A 21,791-nucleotide genomic window follows, 5' to 3' on the forward strand; every position below is an offset into this window, starting at 1 on the left:
GTGGACTGCTGGAGATTTTATTCAGTGGCATCTACCTGCCTATTCCTCCACTTGGGACTGTGGAGCAGTTCTTGTAGGTGGGACAATAATTTTTAGAAAGCAAAGTCATTAATGTACTCATCTCTTTATATTTAGCACACACACAAACAATTCCCGGACGACAACACACAACAACAATGGAACATCAGAGTAATAACCAAATACCAGAACTGAAGGAATCTGCTCACCCCTACTTTGTGCCTGTTTTAGTACAGAACGGTGTGCACACGCTGTTGGCGATGCGTTTCTGTAGAAATCCCAGTTGCTGCAGACATTCTCTTCTAAAGCCTTGGCACCTTTCTCCCTACAAAGTCAGAGAACTGCTAACTCTTAAGAGTCTATAGACTGTCCTTTTCTTTCTCCTGCAGAGCCAGTGCTCGAGGGGAGAGCAAAGTGCAGTTGATTGGCAATAAGGCAATCAGCAGAGCTTTTCCTGGGGCAGGGATTATTCTGCCCATTTAAGGGTCCTCTTTGGTTAGAAGGTTTCGCTACAGGAGCTAGGTAGGGAAAACTTGTGCGGCCTTCAGGCACGTAACATGCAGGCACCTGTGATTCTGTCAACCAAACTCAGTATCCTGAATATGAGTGTTTTTGGCAAGTTTTTCATGGGAAGTTTTTCCGCAATGCGTATGAGATCGAGGAATGAATAAGAATTACCTGCGTCAAATCCCGCCTTGCGTTCTCATGACACACAGAAACAGCATCCTTTCCCCCAGCACGAGGGAGAGTAATATTGGCTCACCTTACAGATCAAATGAATATATGAAAAGGGATGCTTAATTGCATTTTTTTTTTATTCTGGTGACAAAATTGGAGCTTCCTTCACGTGGACGAGGGTGTCGTTCAGAAAATGCACAGTGCGAGAGCCTCTCGGCTGTACTCTTCTTGCCCAGTAAAACTTTCAGGCTTGTGCATCTGTTTCTTCTCCTGTTCCATCATCTCCCGCTTCCCCCACAGTTGGAGGTACGGTGCTGTCCATCCTAGATGAGATCGAGAACCTATTCGTGTGGGAGCATCTTCAGGCTTATGAGAGCCAATCCAAAGGAGCTTGGCTGGGGATGGCCTTTAACCCCAAAGGTAAGGCTGGCAATGTCTTGATTGATTGGCATGTAGTTAACAGCATGTTATCGTTATAGGAAATGAAGAGCAGTGAGGAGGAAGAGTTTGGGGCAATAAATGAGGGTGGCGTTAATACATGAACTGAGACCAGGCGTAGGCAAACTCAGCCCTCCAGATGTTTCGAGACTACAATTCCCATCACCCCTGACCACTGGTCCTGTTAGCTAGGAATGATGGGAGTTGTAGTCCCAAAACATCTGGAGGGGCGAGTTTGCCTATGCCTGACTGAGGCTGAGGAGCAGTCCAGTTTGACCCCGCATATGGATCTTGGCCACTTTGATTCCTATGCATAAAAGTCTATAATTTAAAATCTATAATCTGCACCCAGGGGAAACAGCAGAAGGAGAGGGAAATGGAAACAGTGATAAATGGGGGAAATATGCAATCACATTTATTTAAAAGCATTTCTAAACATAGATAGGTGGCTTATAAAAAAAAGGTAAAGGACCCATGACAGTTAAGTCCAGTTGCGGACGACTCTGGGGTTGTGGCGCTCATCTCCCTTTACTGGCTGAGGGAGCCGGCGTTTGTCCGCAGACAGCTTCTGGGGTCATGTGGGCAGCATGACTAAGCCGCTCCTGGCGAACCAGAGCAGCGCACAGAAACATCGTTTACCTTCCCGCCGGAGGTTTACCTATTTATCTACTTGCATTTTGACATGCTTTCGAACTGCTAGGTTGGCAGGAGCAGGGACCAAGCAACGGGAGCTCACTCCGTCACGGGGATTCGAACCGTCGACCTTCTGATCGGCAAGCCCGAGAGGCTCGGTGGTTTAGACCACAGTGCCACCCGCGTCCCTTTAGGTGGCTTATACCCAGCCATTTTTGCTCAGCAGACTACACTGTAATCCTTGCAATTTGTTTCCTCTTTCGGAAAAGGAATTTTTGATCCTTTTCTGCCATCCAGCAGAGGTGCTCCCTCCCTCTCCCTCTCCCTCTCCCTCTCCCCCTACCCCGCCACTCCACAGCATGTTTCTCCTTCCTCTGCAGGGGGCACACTTGTCTGGCATGACAACATGGCGGTGAACTATTCTAACTGGGGGCAGGATGACACAGGACCCAGCATGCTCAGCCAAAACAGCTGCTACTGGATCCAGCGCAGCAACGGGGTGTGGCACTTGGGCTCCTGCTCCAACGTCACCATGGGAGTCATCTGCAAGACAGCCCGAGGTAAGCGGGTGGTTTTGAAGGCCTCGGAGGTAAAATGTGGGGCGAGGCTTCTAATGGTCATGGGTCAGACTTCAGCATCGGGGAATGAGAGCAGGAGTTCCTTGGGGTTTATTCATGGGTCCTCATCACTACAGTCATACCTCTTGCTACGTTCGGTTCAGGTTACGTCTTTTCAGGTTGCATCCCGCGGCGATCTGGAAGTACCGGAAAGGGCTACTTCCGGGTTTTGCTGCTCGTGCATGCGCAGACGCTCAAAATGACGTCACGTGCATGTGCAGAAACGGCGAATCGCCAGACGCAGGTTGTGTTCTGCTTGTGTTGTGAACGGGGCTCCGGAACGGATCCTGTTCGCAACCAGAGGTACCACTGTACATTGTAAGGGCCAGTTGCACTAAATCACACATGATCAACAGCCAATGAGGTGGGTTTCGGTGGCTCAAAGAGACTGCAAGGGATTGACCTTACTTCTCTTTTGTTTAAGTATAGAATCCTGTATATATCTTCATGCATTGAGACTTTTTCTAGTCCACTATTGTGGTGGTGGTGATTTTTGGATAATGCTGATAATTTAAAGAGAAAGAGTCTTGACCAAAGACAGCCAGTGTGCTCTTTGGGAACCTGGCCCTCTTGGGCGCTGGGTGGTTTAAACAGAATATGTTAGACATGGATTGTCCTCTGCAGACGGCCTTTGGTTGTCCCAAAACTTGAGATAGAATGAAATCGTTTCTTGGGTCAGCTTAGGCCGCTGTGTGAATCTGCAGAGTTCTATGGGTTCGTGAAACTCTTCATCAGCTAGTGAAAAGCGAGGCAGCTTTCAAGTAGATAAGAGAGGGAGCTGGGCGACTTGTCTAATCTAATCTTTTCCATTCTGCCTAATGAAGAGTTCTGTGAAGGCTGAAAGGCGTGCATACTCTTAATCATTCCTAAATTGGTTCAGTAAAGGTATTACTCTTAATACGTTTGATTAATGTTACTTTATGGAGAAAAATGAAGGACAATAAGAGCTAGAAAGTAGGGTTGCTCTACCAGTAGACAAGGGGACAAGTGTGGTTGCAATTGAAAGAGAGGACATATTATTACTTTTATTATTATTATTAGATTTGAAAGGGAAACGTAGCTAATGAAAGTCAAAGGAATGCAACAGCAAAGCATGGAGGGAGTTGCTTTGGAATGTTTTGAGCAGCTCTGAAGGGCTGTTTTCAAGCAACATATGAAACAGGACTAGGAACAGGTAAATTAATGACACCCTTTCTCTCTCTCTCTCTCTCTCTCTCTCTCTCTCTCTCTCCCGCCACTGGCTGGGTTCTCTTTCCATGGCAGCGGAAGAAAGCAGCCTCTCCAGATCAGGTACGTACCAAACTGGAAACTGGTTGCCGTGTCTCCTTGTAGGTGAGCTTGGCTTTGCCTCCTGACACTCCTTTGAACACCAGTCCTGAAACAGATGGACTCCCAGTCTGGTTGTAAAACCGGAGTCTTGTGCCTTTTGCACTATAGAAGGGGGTGAGAATTTGAAGCAGGAAAGCCAGACCTGCTTCAGTTGCAATAACTGGGCACAAGTGAATTGGACAGGCCTAGGACCCTTGTACCTATGGGACCGCCTCTCCTGGTATGCCCTGCGGAGGACCTAAGGTCTATAAATACCAACACCCTAGAGGTCCCGGGCCCTAAGGAAGTTAGATTAGCCTCAACCAGAGCCAGGGCCTTCTCAACACTGGCTCCAGCCTGGTGGAACACTCCGTCTCAGGATCTGATTTCTTTCCGCAGAGCCTGTAAGACAGAGTTGTTCCCCTGGCCTTTGGCTTGGAATCAACTTGATCCCCTCCCCCTCTTTCCGTTTTCCTTTCTCCTTCTGTGATGGAACTCCTATTTGGGGACTTCCTTGGCTTTTTTCTGGCCCACGTAGGACCAGTCTGGATAGTTGGCCTTGGTGAAGATTTGACGTTTTCATCCCCCCAAAGTTTTTGATTTGAGTTTCTTCTGAAATGAGGCTGCATCTTAATGTTGCATTTTAATCTTGTTTTTAAGTTGTACTTTAATCAATTGTTTTTATACCTGGTGTTAGCCGCCCTGAGCCCAGTCTTGGCTGGGGAGGGCGGGGTATAAATAAAATTTATTATTATTATTATTACCTCAAACAGCCTCTCTCCTCATTTGTGCTTGGAGCACAACCTGTCCTCTGCTGCCTTTATCCCTTACCTGAAGCAGGAGGGGAAGCCCGTGGCGGAAGGGTCCCAATGGACCACCCCATGGCAACAATTCCCACCAGGAGTCCCCACCAGGGAAATTGTGGGGTCTGTAATGCAGCTCCATAATTCATTGTCTGAAAAGGGCCTGTAGTGGGCTGTATGCTACTAAGGGACATTCTGCCAGGGCCCTCTGCTACCTCCTCTCCAAGGTAGGACTTGGCTCTGCCTTTTGTTTAAAAAACAAGGTGAACTGCTGTTATCTACTGAGTTGAATAGGATCCAAAATGCAGCAGTCTGATTGGTCCTAGAACAATAGGATTCAGAATGCAGCAGTCTGATTGGTCCTAGAACAATAGGCTCCAGAATGCAGCAGTCTGATTGGTCCTCAGGAGCCACCCAATCCAGCTCCAGGTGGAAGTGAATCCGCAACCTGATTGGCCTACAGGAGAATCCCGGAATTAGCCAATCACGGGCCCATTGTGTAAATAATATATATAAAGCAGACGTTTTGGGGGAACTTCCATTCCTCACTACTATGAGCTGAATAAAGAGCATGAAATCCACACTCGACTCCGAGTATATTTCAACTGCCCAGGGAGGAGCCAGCCCACCTTAGATTTGTAAGCATGCCCTTTGGGAAGTCATAACCGCTCTTTAGACTCTGCAAATACCTGAACGGTATGTTCTCAAAACCTCAATGGTTTCACATAGGCAGTTGGTGATGTTGCTCCATCCTAGGGGTTTGGCCAGGTTGAAGCCTGCCAAGGATGCAGGCCCAAGGGGTGCAAAAATATGCCTCTCTCTGCCCTGGCTTGGAGTTATCAAGGGTGCAAGGGACAGGGAGGGGTGCAAAGGCAGCTCCTGGCCAAGGGCGCAAGGGAGCCTAGCTATGCCTCTAGGTGTGCTGAGTATCATAGAATCAGAGTTGGAAGGGACCCTGAGGATCATCTAGCAATGCAGGAATACGCAGCTGTCCCATACGGGGATCAAACCTGCAACTTTGGAATTATCAGCACCACGCTCTAACCAACTGAGCTATCCATGCTTTCTCATATTTATAGTACTTGTATCTTGAGCAGAATTCATCACTCTGTTTACATTTAAACTGAACTGTTAGGTAACTGGAGACCTAGTTTATTTTATTCATTCGTTTTTTTTCCTCCCAAAAGCGTGCAGGGTGGCAAGCAACAATTTAGATGGAGGGATGAGCAGAGCTTCTAGTAGTGAGTGGGTGGCACTGCAGTGCTGTGCATACTTTCTCTTACTCCTCTCCCATGGTTAGAGAAGCTGAATACATTCCGCAAACCGAATTTAACACACCTGTTTATAATATTCACCCCGGAATTTGGTTCTTTGGCACACAAAGGGCTGTTTTTAGCACAAGACAGATCTGTGCAAAAGTTGCCTCTCTGGCATAGAGATAGTTATGGGTAGGTAGCCGTGTCGGTCTGCCGTAGTCGAAACAAAAATAATAATAATTAAAAAAAATTCCTTCCAGTAGCACCTTAGAGACCAACTAAGTTAGTTATTGGTATGAGCTTTCGTGTGCATGCACACTTCTTCAGATACACTGAAACAGAAGTCACCAGACCCTTATATATAGATGGCAGAGAGATGTTAGGTGGAGATTTAGCGAGATTTCCTTCTTTTGAAACCCAAATGGCAAGAGTTTCCCCATTTCGATGTGTCTGCTTAAAATTCCGCATCCCGCTAAGCAAACTGAAACTAATCCCGGCCAGTTCTGTGCACAAAGTCTCCCCCTTGCTCTTCCACAAAAATGGGTCTCCTTCCGTTTTGACCCTTTTCCCCTCTCCTTTGCAGCTTTCCTGGAGAACACAAAGGCCATCGCGGTGGTTATCCTCTCCTCCTTAGCACTGTGTGCCCTGATAGCAGTTGCTATCTATCTGTACAAGCGCCGGAGGACCTCAGAGCGAGGGGCGTTTGAGAGTGCCCGCTACAGCCGTACCAACTCCAACCCCAGTGAATCTGCAGAGAAGAACATTCTGGTGTCTGATATGGAGATGAATGAACAGCAAGACTAGTGGGGGAATTGGCGAGCCGGGGTGGGGGGAGGGAGGGACCTGAGTACCTGTCATAACATGCCATCTCAACAGCAAGCCCCCGAGGACAGCATAGGGCAACAGCAGGGTCAATAGATAGGACTGTGAACTGCTAAGGAGATGTGGAGAAATACTTTTTAAAAAAGTCCCATTTGTATGTGACACTAGAAGAAATTCAGCCCTGGCCTTGTACGTCTGCCCTTCTCAAAGAGGAGCCATGGGAGAAAAGGGAAAGTGGTTCATTTGTTGGAGACAGTGAGTTAGAAAACCTCATTTTGGATGCTCCAGTCTCTGCCGTGTCTTCTCCACATTTCCTTAGAGAATGAAAATGCAAGCATTACTTTTTCCTGGTTCTAATATTAAAACAGGGAAGGGCTTGCAGGGTTTCCTCGTGTTCTTCTTGGTAAGAACACGCCTTTCTTATTTTGGATTACTTATTGAAGCCATGTGGATAATTAAAAGAGTGATGGGCCCTTGAATTCCTAATAACGGTGGTTCGATCTTCTATTTCTCTGATGCCGAGATACCCCGAGATAAATGCTTCCCCAGCCGTGCCACTGCCATAGCAACCATTCTGCTGTTAAATTCTGTTGCCATATAGAGGACCTTTCTGCGAAAACAACTGAAAGTGGTGCCACAAACATTTTCGCAGCTTCAGGATGGCCTCTTGGTGACAAATGAGTAACGGGTGTGTGCTTGGGGGTGGTGAAGAAGACAGGAACGTTGCTATTTGCCTCTGCCTCTTTTAACGATTCCGGCTAGATGTGCACTTCCTTGCAAAACTCATAAGCCATCAAAGAATTGAACATCATTATGAGCCCTTCTACAAACAAGTGGTAGTGGCGGGGAGTTGGCTAAATGGTCCTGGGGATTGTGTCCTTTTCCCACTGATCACAAAACGAAACAATGCATCAAGTAGGTCAAGTGTGGGGCTTAGACATCTGCATTTTGAACAGGAACAATGAGCATGAGTTGTCCACTCAAGGCAAGGCCTGCTTTCCCCCCCAAGAACAAAATGTTGCGGTCTGAGCACTTAAAGGAAATGCATTGTATCTGCAACAGAAACACTGCCCTGAACTTAAAATGGGAAACAAATGCATATTTATTGCAGAAAACAGGGGGTTTTTTGCAGAAAGGTCCTCGGAACAACAGCATTTCTTGAGTGGAAAGCTAATATACTGGCACTTGTTTTTAATTTTAATTTTGTTGTTGCCTTGCTGGATAAGAGGTATAGACAACTTGTTTTCTGGTACTTCTCGTTTTATACTGTATCAAAGTGCATGTTTGACAATTATACCTTCTTTTGGGGGTATTTTGTGTCTGTGTGTAGATGTGATGGCCAAAGGTTCTACAATTCCCCCCTTTCCCATTTAATTTTCAATCATTCTAAGCAATGCAACAGGACACTAAAGTTTTCTTGCTTCCAGGATAAGTATACAACTTGGTTTTGGATAGCATATGCTAGGAGCTAGTGAGAGACCTTGGGTGAAACAAATGTGGAATTAAGAAACAAAAAATAGAACAGGGCATGCTGTGGTTGTCGTTTTGTCCTTTGCTTCCAACTAAATAACTTTTGAACAGTGGCTGTGCTAAAGATGATAAGGGGAGAATAGTTCTTTTCTGCTACTCAAATAATTATGAGAATTGTTGTATATATATAAAAAAAATCTGGTAATTTTCACTTAAGCTGGATATTAAGTGTTCATAAAAATGTTTACCTTTGTCTCTTTAATCTTTAGGTACCTGGAAGCTGCCATACCAGGCCATGGTATGGAGAGTTTCTGAGACAATCTTAGGTTTTCCAGTTCCTTTTCCCTTGATGACTGCTGCTTGTTTCCTGGGCATCTTTTTGGTTTAGATAAAGATGTTCATACATATTGATTTATGGCTAATGCTAAACAACTTCTCTGCTCAGGGGATCGTTTTTCAGGGCTGAATTGGAATGACTTTGCCCTGGACTCCACCATTAGATGTGTGAAGTAACAGTGCCTTCGGTAATATGTAGTGTGCCTTCATCTCTCTCATAAGTAGTCACAGGCAAGCCTTGTGTGTCTGGGCAATTAAGCTCCCAGGCAAAAGGCCAATTTCTGGGCTCGGGTGCTGGGAACCTCTCATTTTACAAATGAAGCACTAACCCTTTTGCAGCAATATTGAACAGAGGATTCCAATGCAGACGTGAAAATGGTGCAGGCATGAGAACTCAGTATCCATGTTCACTGAAATGGATATTCTCTGAAACCAAAGCTTCTGCCCCAAGAATGTTGATGTGCTGTATGAGCACTTCTTCAACATTTTGACAAAGGAATTGCATGGAAATGCCTTCTGCCAAGAAGGCAAGCCTGCTGGTCAATATATATTCAGGAATTAAGTGCAATAGCAGGCCAGAAAGGAGGGACGCTTCTTCCCAGATGTGTATGCTGCTGCTATTCCCTCAGACTCTCCCTCAGTAATTATGACAGTACCATAGCCACCCCTTAACAACAGTCTTGACAATGTTATTTCCCTCTCTGCTTTCAAGGTGAATAAAACACAACCAGACAACTATCATTGCGTTCCGTACAAGGAGGGAAGAGGTATTATCCCAAAATAATGAGAAGTTTGCTTCTTTGTTTGTTTGTTTGTTTGTTTGCAATTACTGGGAAAATGCCTCAGATTAAATGCATTTCTTATCACCCTTCTGAATAATGTGAAAAGGTGCTGGAAAAGAAACTGGCAACTTTTAAAGTAATTACTTTTGCTTTTTTTTAAAAAAAAAGCCTTCTAGAATCTTGGAATAAAGCTTCATTTCCCCATCCGTTTCAGCAAAAGCAGACTCTTCATCTTCTTCCATGGTTTTCAGTAGTCGCAAGAAGCCAAAAACCTCTTTTGCCCCATTTCTTGCTTTCTCAGAATTTACCATTCACTGTGCAGTGCGTCATTTTAATTAAAGCTGCGAAAATTCAACTTTGACTGATCCCAAGATTGGTAATGGCAGAAATTCCTCTTCAGTGGCTATATTTGGACTTGAGATGAATTTCGAGAATGTCAGTCTTGCAGTCTTTTGAGATGAACGAAATGTGGGCTCAGCCCAATTGTTCAACTCAACTTCTCACAAACCTTTTAGCTTTCCCATCGCCTTCCTCACAAACTGCTCACATGGCCTTTAGGAGTGCAACCAGGGAAGCTCATTCTCAGCTAAGACAATCTGAATGCTAGTGGGCTCCACCCAATCTATCAGCCACTGAATTGTATCAACATGTGGAGAAACCTCTGGAATTCAACTCTTAAAAACTCTAATGCACATGTCTAGATAGAAGACGGGAGTGGTAACATCATCATTAAGGGAAGGAGCTTAAGCAATGCTCTCTTTTTGAAACAGAGGCAGGTGCTGTGAGAAGTTGTCTTTTGAGCTACAATTCAAGGCACTACACTGGACCAGTTAAGCCCTTCAGGGCTAAAACACAATGGACCAAGCAAACCCATTCTGAAACAGAGCACACATGCGTTTGTGAAAGGCATGACAGCTCTGGATGACACCCAATGAGGAATGCCATTCTATCGTAGGCTCCACCACTGGACCAGATGACTACATCCAAAGTTCCTCTCCATATGCAAATCAATTCACTCTAAAGCCTAATACCAGTGATACACATTTTCAAAAGCCTTCTTTTCACATTTGACAACGGCAATTGCAACACAACGGTAAGTGCAAGTTCTTCAAGTGCCGCCTGCTGCAATTGTGAAAACGGGAGAAATTTGCTCTAACCTTCAAATTTCATGGCCTCTTTCCAGTGTGGGCTCTTAGTATACGGTGGACCCTCTAGTTACGTACCACTCTGGATACGTAACTTTTGGGTTGTGAATGCGGCAAACCCGGAAGTGTATACTTCCGGGTTTCACTGTGCACAGAAGCGCTAAATTGTGCCGTGTGCGCAGAAGTAGCGCCTCAGCCTACGGACTTTTCGGGTTGCGGACGGACTCCTGGAACGAATTTAATACATATCTGGAGGGTCCACTGTAATCTGTAGTCATTCAAGCTGCATTTGCTGTTATTACTGTTTTAGCAGCAATCCAGCGTTGGCAGTGTTGCAGCTGCTGTACAGAACCCAGGAATTGGCAGTCTATGTTGGCTGCGTGATACAGCAGGGTTGGGTGGGAAGGAGAGAGAGGCGCAGATTGCCTTAGAGCATCTCTCCTGAAAGTTCTGTCACAAGGGGAATGCCCTGGCTATCTGATATTCACCTGTGGGAATCTCCCTCCAAAACAACAACCTGTTCACTTACAACGTACTGATCAATTTTTTAAAAAGAACATGGGAGGGGGTGCCTGAGGAGTGAACAAAAGATTAAATATTTTTTATTAGGGCTTGCCATTCAAAAGGAAGGCAATAATGTTATAAGACTGATCATACAACAGTACATCAATACATTTACATTTGTGTGCCATGAAATGTCCTGTGAAAAGGCTGGGCGTACAACAACTCAGTTTTAACGTACAAAACATTGCTTTTATCTCCAGGGAACCCTGACCCCAAAGGCGCATGTCTGAAATGGTGCAGAGTGGATTCTAGTAGGGCAGGTGCTGCAAAAGTAGATACCTAGTTTGCCATCTCAGACGGTTTGCCAGAGGTCAGTCAAAGCACACACACAACACACGCATGAAACCCTAGCCAACGTTTTGAATTTTGATTGGAGTAGCTGGGGGCCAGGGAGTAGGAGAGATTAAAAAGTTTACACTCTGCAAGTTGCTGTTAATAACCCATGTTGTTTTAAAAAGATTGTCAGTCAATATTGCAACTTCAAAAACAAAAACAAAAGGGGAAAAACCCACAAGAATCAAACCACACAAACAGCCAAAACAACCCCAGACCCTTAAAAAGTCTTTTGATTTCAATGGGTGACACGGAATATGAATGGCGTACATACTTATTGTGGCCTGGTGTTAAGAAAGAGTGAAAGTTGAAGGATGTGAAGAAGGGCTCTCTGTCAGATTCCCAAAGAGGTCTCTTCCTTAGATCCTTGAGAGTTTTCTTACCCACTGTTGCCAGAATTGGCTGAATCTGCAAAGATGGAGGAAATAAATCACTTCTTAGAACGCTTTTCTGTATAATGTGGCAATTGCCTTAAATGCATTCAATACACTATTACTCAAAAGAGCAACGGAGGCTCAAATGTTCACCATAAATCCAAATTTAATTACTTATCTCCAGAGACTTGTTGTGACACATTTCATAAAACCGAGGAGCCAGAGAGCCCAAAAAGTAAGGCATCCAAGGTGCCAAATTTAGTTAACTCCTACTTGCCATATGCTAGGACTATCTGAAAGGAGGTGGATATATGTTATGTTAGGAAATGCGACTCAAATAAATGAAGGGCTGCTTTAAGGAGGCCTATACTGGTGTCAGTCCCCCATGACTGCTGTAAACAATGCAAGAACCGTAGGTGTGCAGGCAATCTGGTCGTGGGGGAGAAAAGGTTGAATGATGACCAGTGAGACCCTTTCAAATTGTATTTTCCTATGATTGTACGGGGGGAAAATGTGTCCTTCTAACAGTGCAATTCTAACAACCATGTCTACTCAGAAGTAAGTCATACTGAGTTATTTATTTATTTATTTATTTATTTATTTACGGCTATTAGCCCATAAAGGATGTACAAACATAAAAGCACAGAGGCATAAAGACCGATATATTCGGCACCAGAAGGTGAACACCATGATGTAGGGGTGGGTCATTGAGCAGAGCCAGATAATAGCTTGGGGCCCGAAGAGCTCCAAGGGACGGATCCCAGAAAAAGGACAACTGAAGACAAGATCCGACATGCACTCTCTTCAAAACTGTCCGATTAGTTTTTGATGTTGTTGCTGATTTTGGTGGTTCTTGTGTGTGAGATAACCGCATTCAGGAATCTCGCCACCTGCAGAGTTATAGAAGGATCTGTATCCTGCAAAAGTAGTGCGGCATGTGACTCAACAGGCCTGCCAACCAAGCGCAGTAAAGCAGGACCCAGGACATACTGAGTTAAGTGGAGCTTACTCCCAGGTAAGTTGGGTTACGATTGCAGTCCAAAGCAAATGTTTTATTTTCAATTCAACTTTTTCACAGCATAAGCTTGCACAACCGTTATATAAAGAGAGCTGGAACTCAAGAAGTCAAGAGGATGTGCAGAGATAACTCGGAGCAAGCTCCGAAATGTGATATTATAAAGGAAGGAAATGCCCTTGGTACATGCAGAGTGCGTTTCACCTCATTGCTCGTTAGCCACATTGGACACCATGAGTTGTGGCGTTACTGGGGCATAACTGACCATGCTAAATAGCTGTTTGCCACATTTCTGTAACTTAGCTAAATATAAGGGGCCTCTTGATTTGAATGTTATTCTTATCTAGGAACTTCAAAAGGGGTAGGAGCCATGTGGGTATGTTAATGGATAACCAACTTTCTTTGGACACCTTGAAGATGTGTGTGTGTTTGTGTGTATTCCTATACACACACACACACACACACACACACACACACACACTGCTTTTTTCTGGGAGTACGCAGGTGTACGCATACCCCTAAACATTTTGTGAATCTAAGTTTGGCCTCATTGGGGGGCAGTATTTCAACATGAGTAGGAAAGTGAGAGTACCCCTAAACATTTTCTAAGAAAAAAAGCACTGTATATATTATAAGCAGTGGAACATCACAGTCCTTGTGTGATAGACTTGTCCTTGCTTTCAGACATACCCCTAATATAAAACAGACAAAAGTGGAGGAAGAAGACCCTGCCACTAACCTAGATGTGAATTCTATCCCCGTGTCTACTCAAACATTACTATTACAAATCCTAATAAAAGCCAACCCCATAGGGTTCACCCGCCTACTCAAGATGATACGCTATAGTCTGTTTGCAAAAGAATAAGCAAAATGCCCAGAAACCAATGGGGAGAAGCCTTCGGTTTCCCAAGGCACTTCAAATGGAGATTCCAGTGTGAAATTGCTATATTAGAATTTACACAAGGAAGTCTTCGCTTGAGCCAAGACAGGCCTCAATCAATTTCATACCCACTGTTGATGTTACTTAACAAAGGAAGGGTTTTTGTTATCACCAGTTATTGCTGTAGTGATTAGTTGTCATTATAGTATCTGTTTGTTTAAGCCTTATATAGAACTACCAGTGTCGTCCTTGAATCTTACAGCTTTTTTGCACCACTGCATATCCACCTGAGTGTATATATATTATACACACATACAAATATACACAACTATATCTGCCGACTGAGGATTGTTCTTCCTGCTCTAGTCTGGAAAGCACAATAAACCTGGTAGGCTGTAATCTGAACTAGGAGGGGTTTTTTCTAAGCAAACGTGCATAGTATTTACCAACAATGAACAGGTCTAAATGGCACAATAGGGCGACACCTCTATTAGCATTCATTAAAATGTCACAATGTAGCAAGCAAGATGGGGAATTTCAAGTTTCCTGAAATGCACTGTCAAGCTTAAAAAAACGGGAGAGAAAAAAGCTGTGCCTCAAAGCGAAGTTTTATGTTTGCCACAGTTTCAAGCTAATTTCCAGGAGGTAGTAAAAGGGCTTTTAAAGCTCAATCTTCTATAAGAACCCCTGTGAGATTTACTCCTAGGTAAGTAGAGGATTGCAGGCTTGTTAACACTATGCAGAATGCAAAACGGCTCAGATTGCACCAGGGGCTACTGGGACAAAACACCTTCCTCCCAATAATGACAATTCATCTATTTGCCTATTTCCAGTGCTTAACAAAACACACAGGCTCCCTGTAAGACAGAGGAAGGGGTCTGTGCAACTGGTTTTCCCCATTCATGTCCACTGTGGTAAGTTACAGGGAGAAGCTGCTACCAGCATCCTTGTTGGACAAGTGGATGAAGCTGCGCTTGGGCTTCAGTCCCTACTTGTTTATAATACAACCACTATAACTGTCTCCCCCTGCTTGTCAATTAATTTCTACCCTTTCAGATACCTTGAGCTCTCCTTTGTACAAAGCAAACAAGGGCTAGGAAACACTTCCCATTTTCATAAAGCCCCATGGAATATAATTCCCATTTTGACAAACCTCCAGTTTTTCTAAAATCACACAGCTTCCCTTTGTTATTTAGAGAAACCAGAGTATCTTCTGCAGTGCCTGTGGCTTAATGAGACACATGCACCTCTGATTAGATGAACCGTAAGGGAATCTAGTATCTTGGTAGATCTAAGATTCCTTTATGAGGAATACTGCAAAAAGTTACTGAGAAACAGTAGGAGTTGCTGTAAGCCCTACATAAACCTACTTTGGTTTTCCTCTGTTCTGGGCTGTCTTGAGAGCTAGGGGGAAAGGAAAAAAAGGATTAATACATGTTGTTCCTAATAAGAGTGACGAGACACATAGTATTTCAACAACAATGTTGTTGGCATGGCCTGCGGAAAAGGCACTTTAAAGGAGGACAAAGAAACATCTTAAAAATCCAGGATGAGTGGGTAAACTATCCCATTGCGGAAATGTAAGGTACAGTGAAAATAATGTTAAAAGAGACAATCAATAGGTAAATGTTTTGTTTGTCTATAAAATGATAAAGAAATTGCTTTCTTTGCCCACAGCCCTACGGCTGGATACCTTTCGGGAGTGCAGTCCTATATCGGGGGGAGGGGGAGTTCTGTAGGGTCTTCAAGCAGAAGACAGTGGGTTTTGGAAAGACACCTAGAATTTTGGCAGTTTAGTATACGATGTCACAAGTAAGGCATGCATTTCTGCTAAAGTACATACCAACACACCCGTAGGTTCCTTTTTTATATGTGTACCTTAAGGTAAAGGGACCCCTGACCATTAGGTCCAGTCGTGGCCGACTCTGGGGTTGTGGTACTCATCTCGCTTTATTGGCTGAGGGAGCCGGCCTACAGCTTCCGGGTCATGTGGCCAGCATGACTAAGCCGCTTCTGGCGAACCAGAGCAGTGCATGGAAACGCCGTTTACCTTCCCGCTGGAGCGGTACCTATTTATCTACTTGCACTTTGAGGTGCTTTCGAACTGCTAGGTTGGCAGGAGCAGGGACCAAGCAACGGGAGCTCACTCCGTCGCGGGGATTTGAACCGCCGACCTTCTGATCGGCAAGTCCTAAGCTCTGTGGTTTAACCCACAGCGCCACCAGCGTCCCTGATGTGTACCTTACATATGGTCATATTAAAACTATTGGCCTGTTTAAGGCATCCTGGATATTTATGACATGTTAGACATTAACGAGGAATGTAATTTCGTAGCTAAGTCACTTTATTTATTTCTTTGCTCGCTTGTTTCTGATGTCATAAATGAGACGCATGAGGCAAAGGGAAGTGCACTTGTGTGGGGCAATGAAGGGGGTGAAAGATATGATCGTGTCTGAGAGCCAGCCCCCTGCAACGCTGTAAGTAGCAAAAAGGGGTCATAAATGTGTAACTGATTTAGCAGTTATCTGACAGGACCTAACTACTAAATGGCCAAAGATGCTGACAGATACAGAATTCATGTACCGCTATGGTTGCTACAAGTGCAGACTGAAGACAGCCCTTGGAAACAATCACATTGCAGCACAGAGTTTTTTATGGCAGTGCTTACGGTCCTTTACTGACATCAGATTAGCCAAGAGGCAGAATAGAATGCCCTGCGATAAAAGATGAAGAACTGGCATTAACTAGTTTTAGGCTGCAATCCTAAACATGCACCCCAGTGCCCATTGGGCAGAGTAGGACTTACTTCTAAGAACACATGTAGGATTGCCCTGTCTAACAACCAGCATAAAGGTAAAGGGACCCCTGACCATTAGGTCCAGTCGCGGACGACTCTGGGGTTGCGGCGCTCATCTCGCTTTATTGGCCAAGGGAGCCGGCCTACAGCTTCCGGGTCATGTGGCCAGCATGACTAAGCCACTTCTGGCGAACCAGAGCAGCACACGGAAACGCTGTTTACCTTCCCGCCGGAGCGGTACCTATTTATCTACTTGCAATTTGACGTGCTTTCAAACTGCTAGGTTGGCAGGAGCAGGGACCGAGCAACGGGAGCTCACACCCATCACAGGGATTCGAACCGGCAACCTTCTGATTGGCAAGTCCTAGGCTTTGTGGTTTAACCCACAGCGCCACCCACATGCCCACCCACAACCAGCATAGTAGGGCAGTTTAGTCTAATGGCATGATGCGATTCATCTCACAGCTGCTTCACCCTTTACCAGTTTAGGTACCCTAGTATTTTCAGCAGAAAAGGGAAGATGCAATAAACATGCCACAGGGGACAGAGGCCAATTTCTGCTCCTTGGAACATGACCCTAAGAATTTGGGTCACTTTTACATCAAACACTGCATATATAACTTATCACAGCAATCACTGATGGGAGGCTAGTGAACCTAGGTTGCTGTGTATAAACAATGAGATGGAATTAGATGTCTTTCTCCTCTTACCCGATCTCTGGAGGCTTGGTTGTAGTTTAATCTCATGAGTTCTGCAAACCTTTGCTCATACAGGTGAAGCAACAGAACAAGATAAAGGCCTGAGTTCATCAGTTCATCCTGGGCCTGTATGTAGGGAGAGAAAGGCTTTTGAGTTTCTGCCACAACTGAATGAGCAACTCCACATGACCCCGGTTGCCTTCCATGAGCTTCTGAAGCAAGGAGGCCTTTTCTATTCATGGAGGCTCCCTGCAGATTTCAGAACTTTTTGCATTGCTACCTGCAGGGATGGGGAACATTTTTCTGCCTCACACAGAACTTTGTGGGTTCTGCATGGCGTAGCTGGGTGGAGCAACGTTACATCCCAGCCACAAAAACCCAGAAGTTTCCTTCTATGCGTGTGTGTACACACACATACCATTCTCCATCCAAGCTATTGGCATGGCTGCAGTTCAAGGACATATTTCAGCCAGGCAGAAACCCTTGAGAGGACACAGATAAGAGGCAGTGAAGGGTCTGAGGAGGACAATTTGAAGAGGGTGCATGGTTTGGGGAGAGTCCTGAATGGCTGCATTTGCCCCGTAGGTCTGAGGCTTTTCAAGCGTGCCTTGTTGTCTGCTTGCGTGCCCATTTGGTTTCTTACCCGAGACTGCTGATGATTCCTGTAATAGTCATTCACGTTAAAATCATCCAGATCTACAGTAAGGCTCTGCTTACAGAGTTCACATGTTTTCACTGCGCCAAGTTCAGCACCTGAAGAACAAAAATTCTTTGCTTTATCTTATATGCAGCACATACTTGCTGTAGGTTGAAAAATTCCACATTCCACTGAATACTGCTCCAGAAATCTGCTCTGTTCAAGGCTCTGTGTATACCTTGTGATACAATATTTGGCACCAGAGGTACCAGCAGGATTTTCTGGCCTCAGTACACTGTATGTGGATTTTGGGTACTCCACCCTACTTGCAAATGAGGACAGAGAGTAGCATATACCGTATTGGCCCAAATATAAGCCACACTTATCCCCCCACCCCAAATTCCAACTGTGAAAAGTTAAAGTGTGGCTTATACTTGGAACTGAGCACTGCGTGTCCGCCTCCCGACACTACTGCCCTGAACGGGGGATGGGGGTGATCGGTGCCAGCTTGGGGAGGTGACGCCAGGAGTGCCGGGAGGCGGGCAAGCAGCACGCTTGAAACTGAGTGCCAGTGGCAGCTTGGGGAGTGGGGCACCGAGCGCTGGCCAACCCCCGTTCAGGGCGGTAGTGCCAAGAGGCGAGTGCGCAGCACACTCGAAAGCGAGCACCGGCTCTATGGGCCAGATCGCGTCTGCACAGATGCAATTTTCGGTGCCGCAGAAGCAAGTCCCCGCTCTGCCGGTTTAGCGCAGCGTGCGGGGACTTGCCAAGCGGGTGGCTTGGTTCGGGGGCCATTTAAATGACCCCAGTGGGTCGCTTGTGGCCCATGGGCCACAGGTTGCTGACCCCTGATCTAATCATATGTCTGAGAAAAAGATCTCTTGAACTACTTTTGTTTTGGAAATTTTCACAGGGCAACGTTCATCTTTTGTGAGACGTTCATTTGATCTAAAGCTTGGGAGGCTGCTAAGCCTCTTATTGGGGTTTGCCCAAGACATTTTGCTGCCTAAGGCAAAAGACAAGATGGCACCTCCCACCCCAATTCCATGTCTCAAAACTGACCAGACTGGAGCTGAAACTTACTTCAGCACAATGGGACCATGCTTAGCTCAGTTGGTAGAGCACGAGACTCTTAATCTCAAGGTTGTGGGTTCGATCCCTGTACAGTGGTACCTCGGGTTAAGAACTTAATTCGTTCTGGAGGTCCGTTCTTAACCTGAAACTGTTCTTAACCTGAAGCACCACTTCAGCTAATGGGGCCTCCCGCTGCCACTGCGCCACCGCCACACAATCTCTGTTCTCATCCTGAAGCAAAGTTCTTAACCCGAGGTACTATTTCCGGGTTAGCGGAGTCTGTAACCTGAAGCGTCTGTAACCTGAAGCGTCTGTAACCCGAGGTACCACTGTATTGGGTGAAAGATTCCTGCACTGCAGGGGGTTGGATGAGATGACCTTGAGGTCCCTTCCAACTCTACAATTCTATGATTCTATGTTCTCTGTCACACTTGAGGGCAACAGGCAAGGCTGCTGAGCAGACAAGGCACACCTTGGAGCAGCAGCAGCGGCAGCTTGGCTTTAAGTTAAAGGAGAGAAGACAAGAACCTTCACTGAATTGTAAGAATCACTCCCCGCCCCCAAGCCCAAAAAGTGCTGCAACTTTTGCCTGTCCCCACAAAACCTGCTGATATTTCTCTCCCCCCCCCACCTTTGTGGGGAACAAGTGGTCCTGCAGAGGTGCAGTGGGGGAATTCTAACCAGCCACAAATAAAGTCACAAGCTTAAATTTGTTCGATTTGTTTCCAAGCACCTGGGCAGCACTGTCCCTATTTGTTTGCTGGGTGATACATTGGAGAACCAATGAACTCCTGCTTGGCCCTGTTCATTTCTGTGCATGATGCCTCTGTTGAAACCCAAACAAGGTGTGAACATTGCAAGATCTCTTTTCCTAGTCATCTGCTGCTGATGCTCTTCATCAGTAGACGTTCAATGACAAGATCAACTAGCCCAACTGTCAGGTGCTGGTGTGGTTGTTCGAGAGCAAACAGGCAAGACTCCGACCTGTCTTTTCCAGGCTTTATTATCTGTACAAACCATTTACAGTGCAGAGCGTCGCAAGTCCATGTCTGCTCAGTCGCTAGCAGAATCTGGGAGTGGGCGGTCCTTATACCTTCCCCAGCATAACAGTCGTGTGTCCCCCACCCTTCTCCTCCCCTCTCTGCGCGCAAACCTACTGCGCAAAGGGGGACTTGCCTCCCCTCCGCTTTGCACAGGCTCGCTGTTGAGGCTCTCCCTTGCATCTTCTGATCCCTGCGCCCCTTCTCCACTGGAGGCGGGTCTTCCCTCCTCGCCGGAGGAGGAACTGCTTCGCAAGATCTTTGGAGGCTCCCTGTAACACAACTGCCCTTCCACCTCTCGCCTCTGAGCTGATGGCAGTTCCCTGACACCAGCCATAAACCATTAAGCTGTGGTACCTGGTTGGAACACAAGGATGCTTGCTTTCATTATATTTATTTTAAGTGTGCATGTACTGTTTGGGTGTACAATTTACAAAATTTGGAAGCATTTTCTCAGAGAAAGCACATACGCATCACAGCCTGTTGTTTTCTTGGTTTTGATATCCTTTTTGATGTGCTGAAGCTAAAGAAAGTCATTCCTAGTTACTTTTTCTTTGCCTGTTCTATCATGCTTTTCCATTCCAGTAAGGTATTACATGACTCATTCTCCCTGCTTTTGCCTGATGTAACCTTGTTATACCATTTAACCCCAGCATAGACCAGACTAGCAAGGATGATATCATTAAAGAATAATAAGTGTAGTTATTTCCACTGTTACATCATATACACAAGTATCTTTGGGGGAGAGGAAGCATTTTCAAAAGCTGTTTTACTTTAAATTGTTCCACTTTCATGGGGCCATTTCTCACGAGTTTTATGCAGAAACAAAGGTAATGAAATTACGGGTTTGGTAGTTATGGAGGGCTGGTTTTTTGTCCAGTCTCCAAAGCCAATACATACTCTGAGTAGGCAGAGAATACGGGAGGATATTCCTTTGGCAGAACTACATGTAAAAGTCCCTCCTTGCTGAGACTCTTTTACTAAAGCATGTTAGTAAACCTTCTTGCAACACATAAAACACTCTGATAACTTTTCTGCTGTTGAAAAACACTATATATTTTAACCAAATACAGTGGTACCTCAGGATGCAAACAGGATCCGTTCCGGAGCCCCGTTCGCATCCTGAATGGAATGTAAGACACAACGGCGCATCGGTGCGTGCACAGGTTGCGTTTTGCCGCTTCCGCACATGTGCGTGACGTTATTTTGAGTGTCAGCGCATGCGCGAGCGGCGAAACCCAGAAGTAACGCGCTCCATTACTTCCAGGATGCCGCGGAGCGCAACCCGAAAGCGCTCAACCTGAAGCACATTCAACCCAAGGTATGACTGTAGTTTTAAGTGAATTGAACCTATAGAAGTCCAGTTATATGCATTTTTCTCTCATATAAAACATTCCACAATTGTGGCCTTTCTCCAACTGATTTTGGTGGAGTTTAGGTATGCTTATTGAGACATCTTTCTGACAGCTCAAACCTAGACATGTCTACTAAGAAGTAAAGTCTTACTGAGTTTAATGGAGCTTACTCCCAAGTAAGTGGGTATCAGATTGCAACCTCAGTATGAATAAAAGCACATAACATTTTTGCTGAGATATTCTCAGCCCTCTCTTGGTGGGAGTTATAAGAAGGTTTCCCCAGACATGTACGTAGCACCTGATGAGCAGCCTAGTTCAAGACTGAGCAAGTCATATTTCTGCCAGTTTTGGTTGTTGCCAGAGTAGAAAGGGAACAGTCAAGAATTTCTAAATCTAGTTTTGCTTTGATGTCGGCAGACAGTACATACAGTGTGCCAGGGCCATGATGGAATTTTAAACTAAATTACATGCTAATGTTCTTTCTTTGCTTAAACTTGCAAACTCACCTGATTTGATCTTAGCCTTTAACCAGGTCTTTAGACATTCCTGATGGACAAATCGAAGAGTCCCGCCACACCCGCACGGTTCCAGCAGTGGGTTGGTTATGGATCCCCCAGCAATCTGACATATCCGACACTGATCTCCCTCCTCTTCAGAGTCTTCTGCTAGGAGACTGGAGATACAGCAGAGGTTCCATAATTCAAAAACAGTGGTCTGG

General features: G+C 45.4%; 2 protein-coding genes across 6 annotated transcripts in view; one reads left to right on the forward strand and one right to left on the reverse strand.

Annotated features, from left to right (window-relative positions):
• MRC2 (mannose receptor C-type 2) overlaps positions 1-9,380 on the forward strand; it is an 80,162-nt gene extending 70,782 nt beyond the window's left edge. The window contains exons 27-30 of the mRNA XM_080976484.1: positions 997-1,116; positions 2,148-2,327; positions 3,648-3,674; positions 6,335-9,380. Of these exons, the coding sequence (XP_080832610.1) occupies positions 997-1,116; positions 2,148-2,327; positions 3,648-3,674; positions 6,335-6,555 (548 nt within the window). The 3' untranslated portion in view covers positions 6,556-9,380. The remainder of the gene's footprint in view (positions 1-996; positions 1,117-2,147; positions 2,328-3,647; positions 3,675-6,334) is intronic.
• A 1,503-nt stretch (positions 9,381-10,883) lies between these two features.
• The window catches only part of MARCHF10 (membrane associated ring-CH-type finger 10), a 30,408-nt gene continuing 19,500 nt past the window's right edge, over positions 10,884-21,791 (reverse strand). For all 5 annotated transcript variants that reach the window (XM_080976659.1, XM_080976661.1, XM_080976660.1 and 2 more), the window contains 5 exons: positions 21,580-21,746; positions 17,611-17,720; positions 16,980-17,093; positions 14,843-14,876; positions 10,884-11,611 (listed from right to left, as the gene is read on the reverse strand). In XM_080976659.1, the coding sequence (XP_080832785.1) occupies positions 11,583-11,611; positions 14,843-14,876; positions 16,980-17,093; positions 17,611-17,720; positions 21,580-21,746 (454 nt within the window). In that variant the 3' untranslated portion in view covers positions 10,884-11,582. The remainder of the gene's footprint in view (positions 11,612-14,842; positions 14,877-16,979; positions 17,094-17,610; positions 17,721-21,579; positions 21,747-21,791) is intronic.

Source organism: Podarcis pityusensis (genome assembly GCF_964106645.2).
Source record: "Podarcis pityusensis genome assembly, chromosome: 13".
Lineage (NCBI taxonomy): Eukaryota > Metazoa > Chordata > Lepidosauria > Squamata > Lacertidae > Podarcis > Podarcis pityusensis.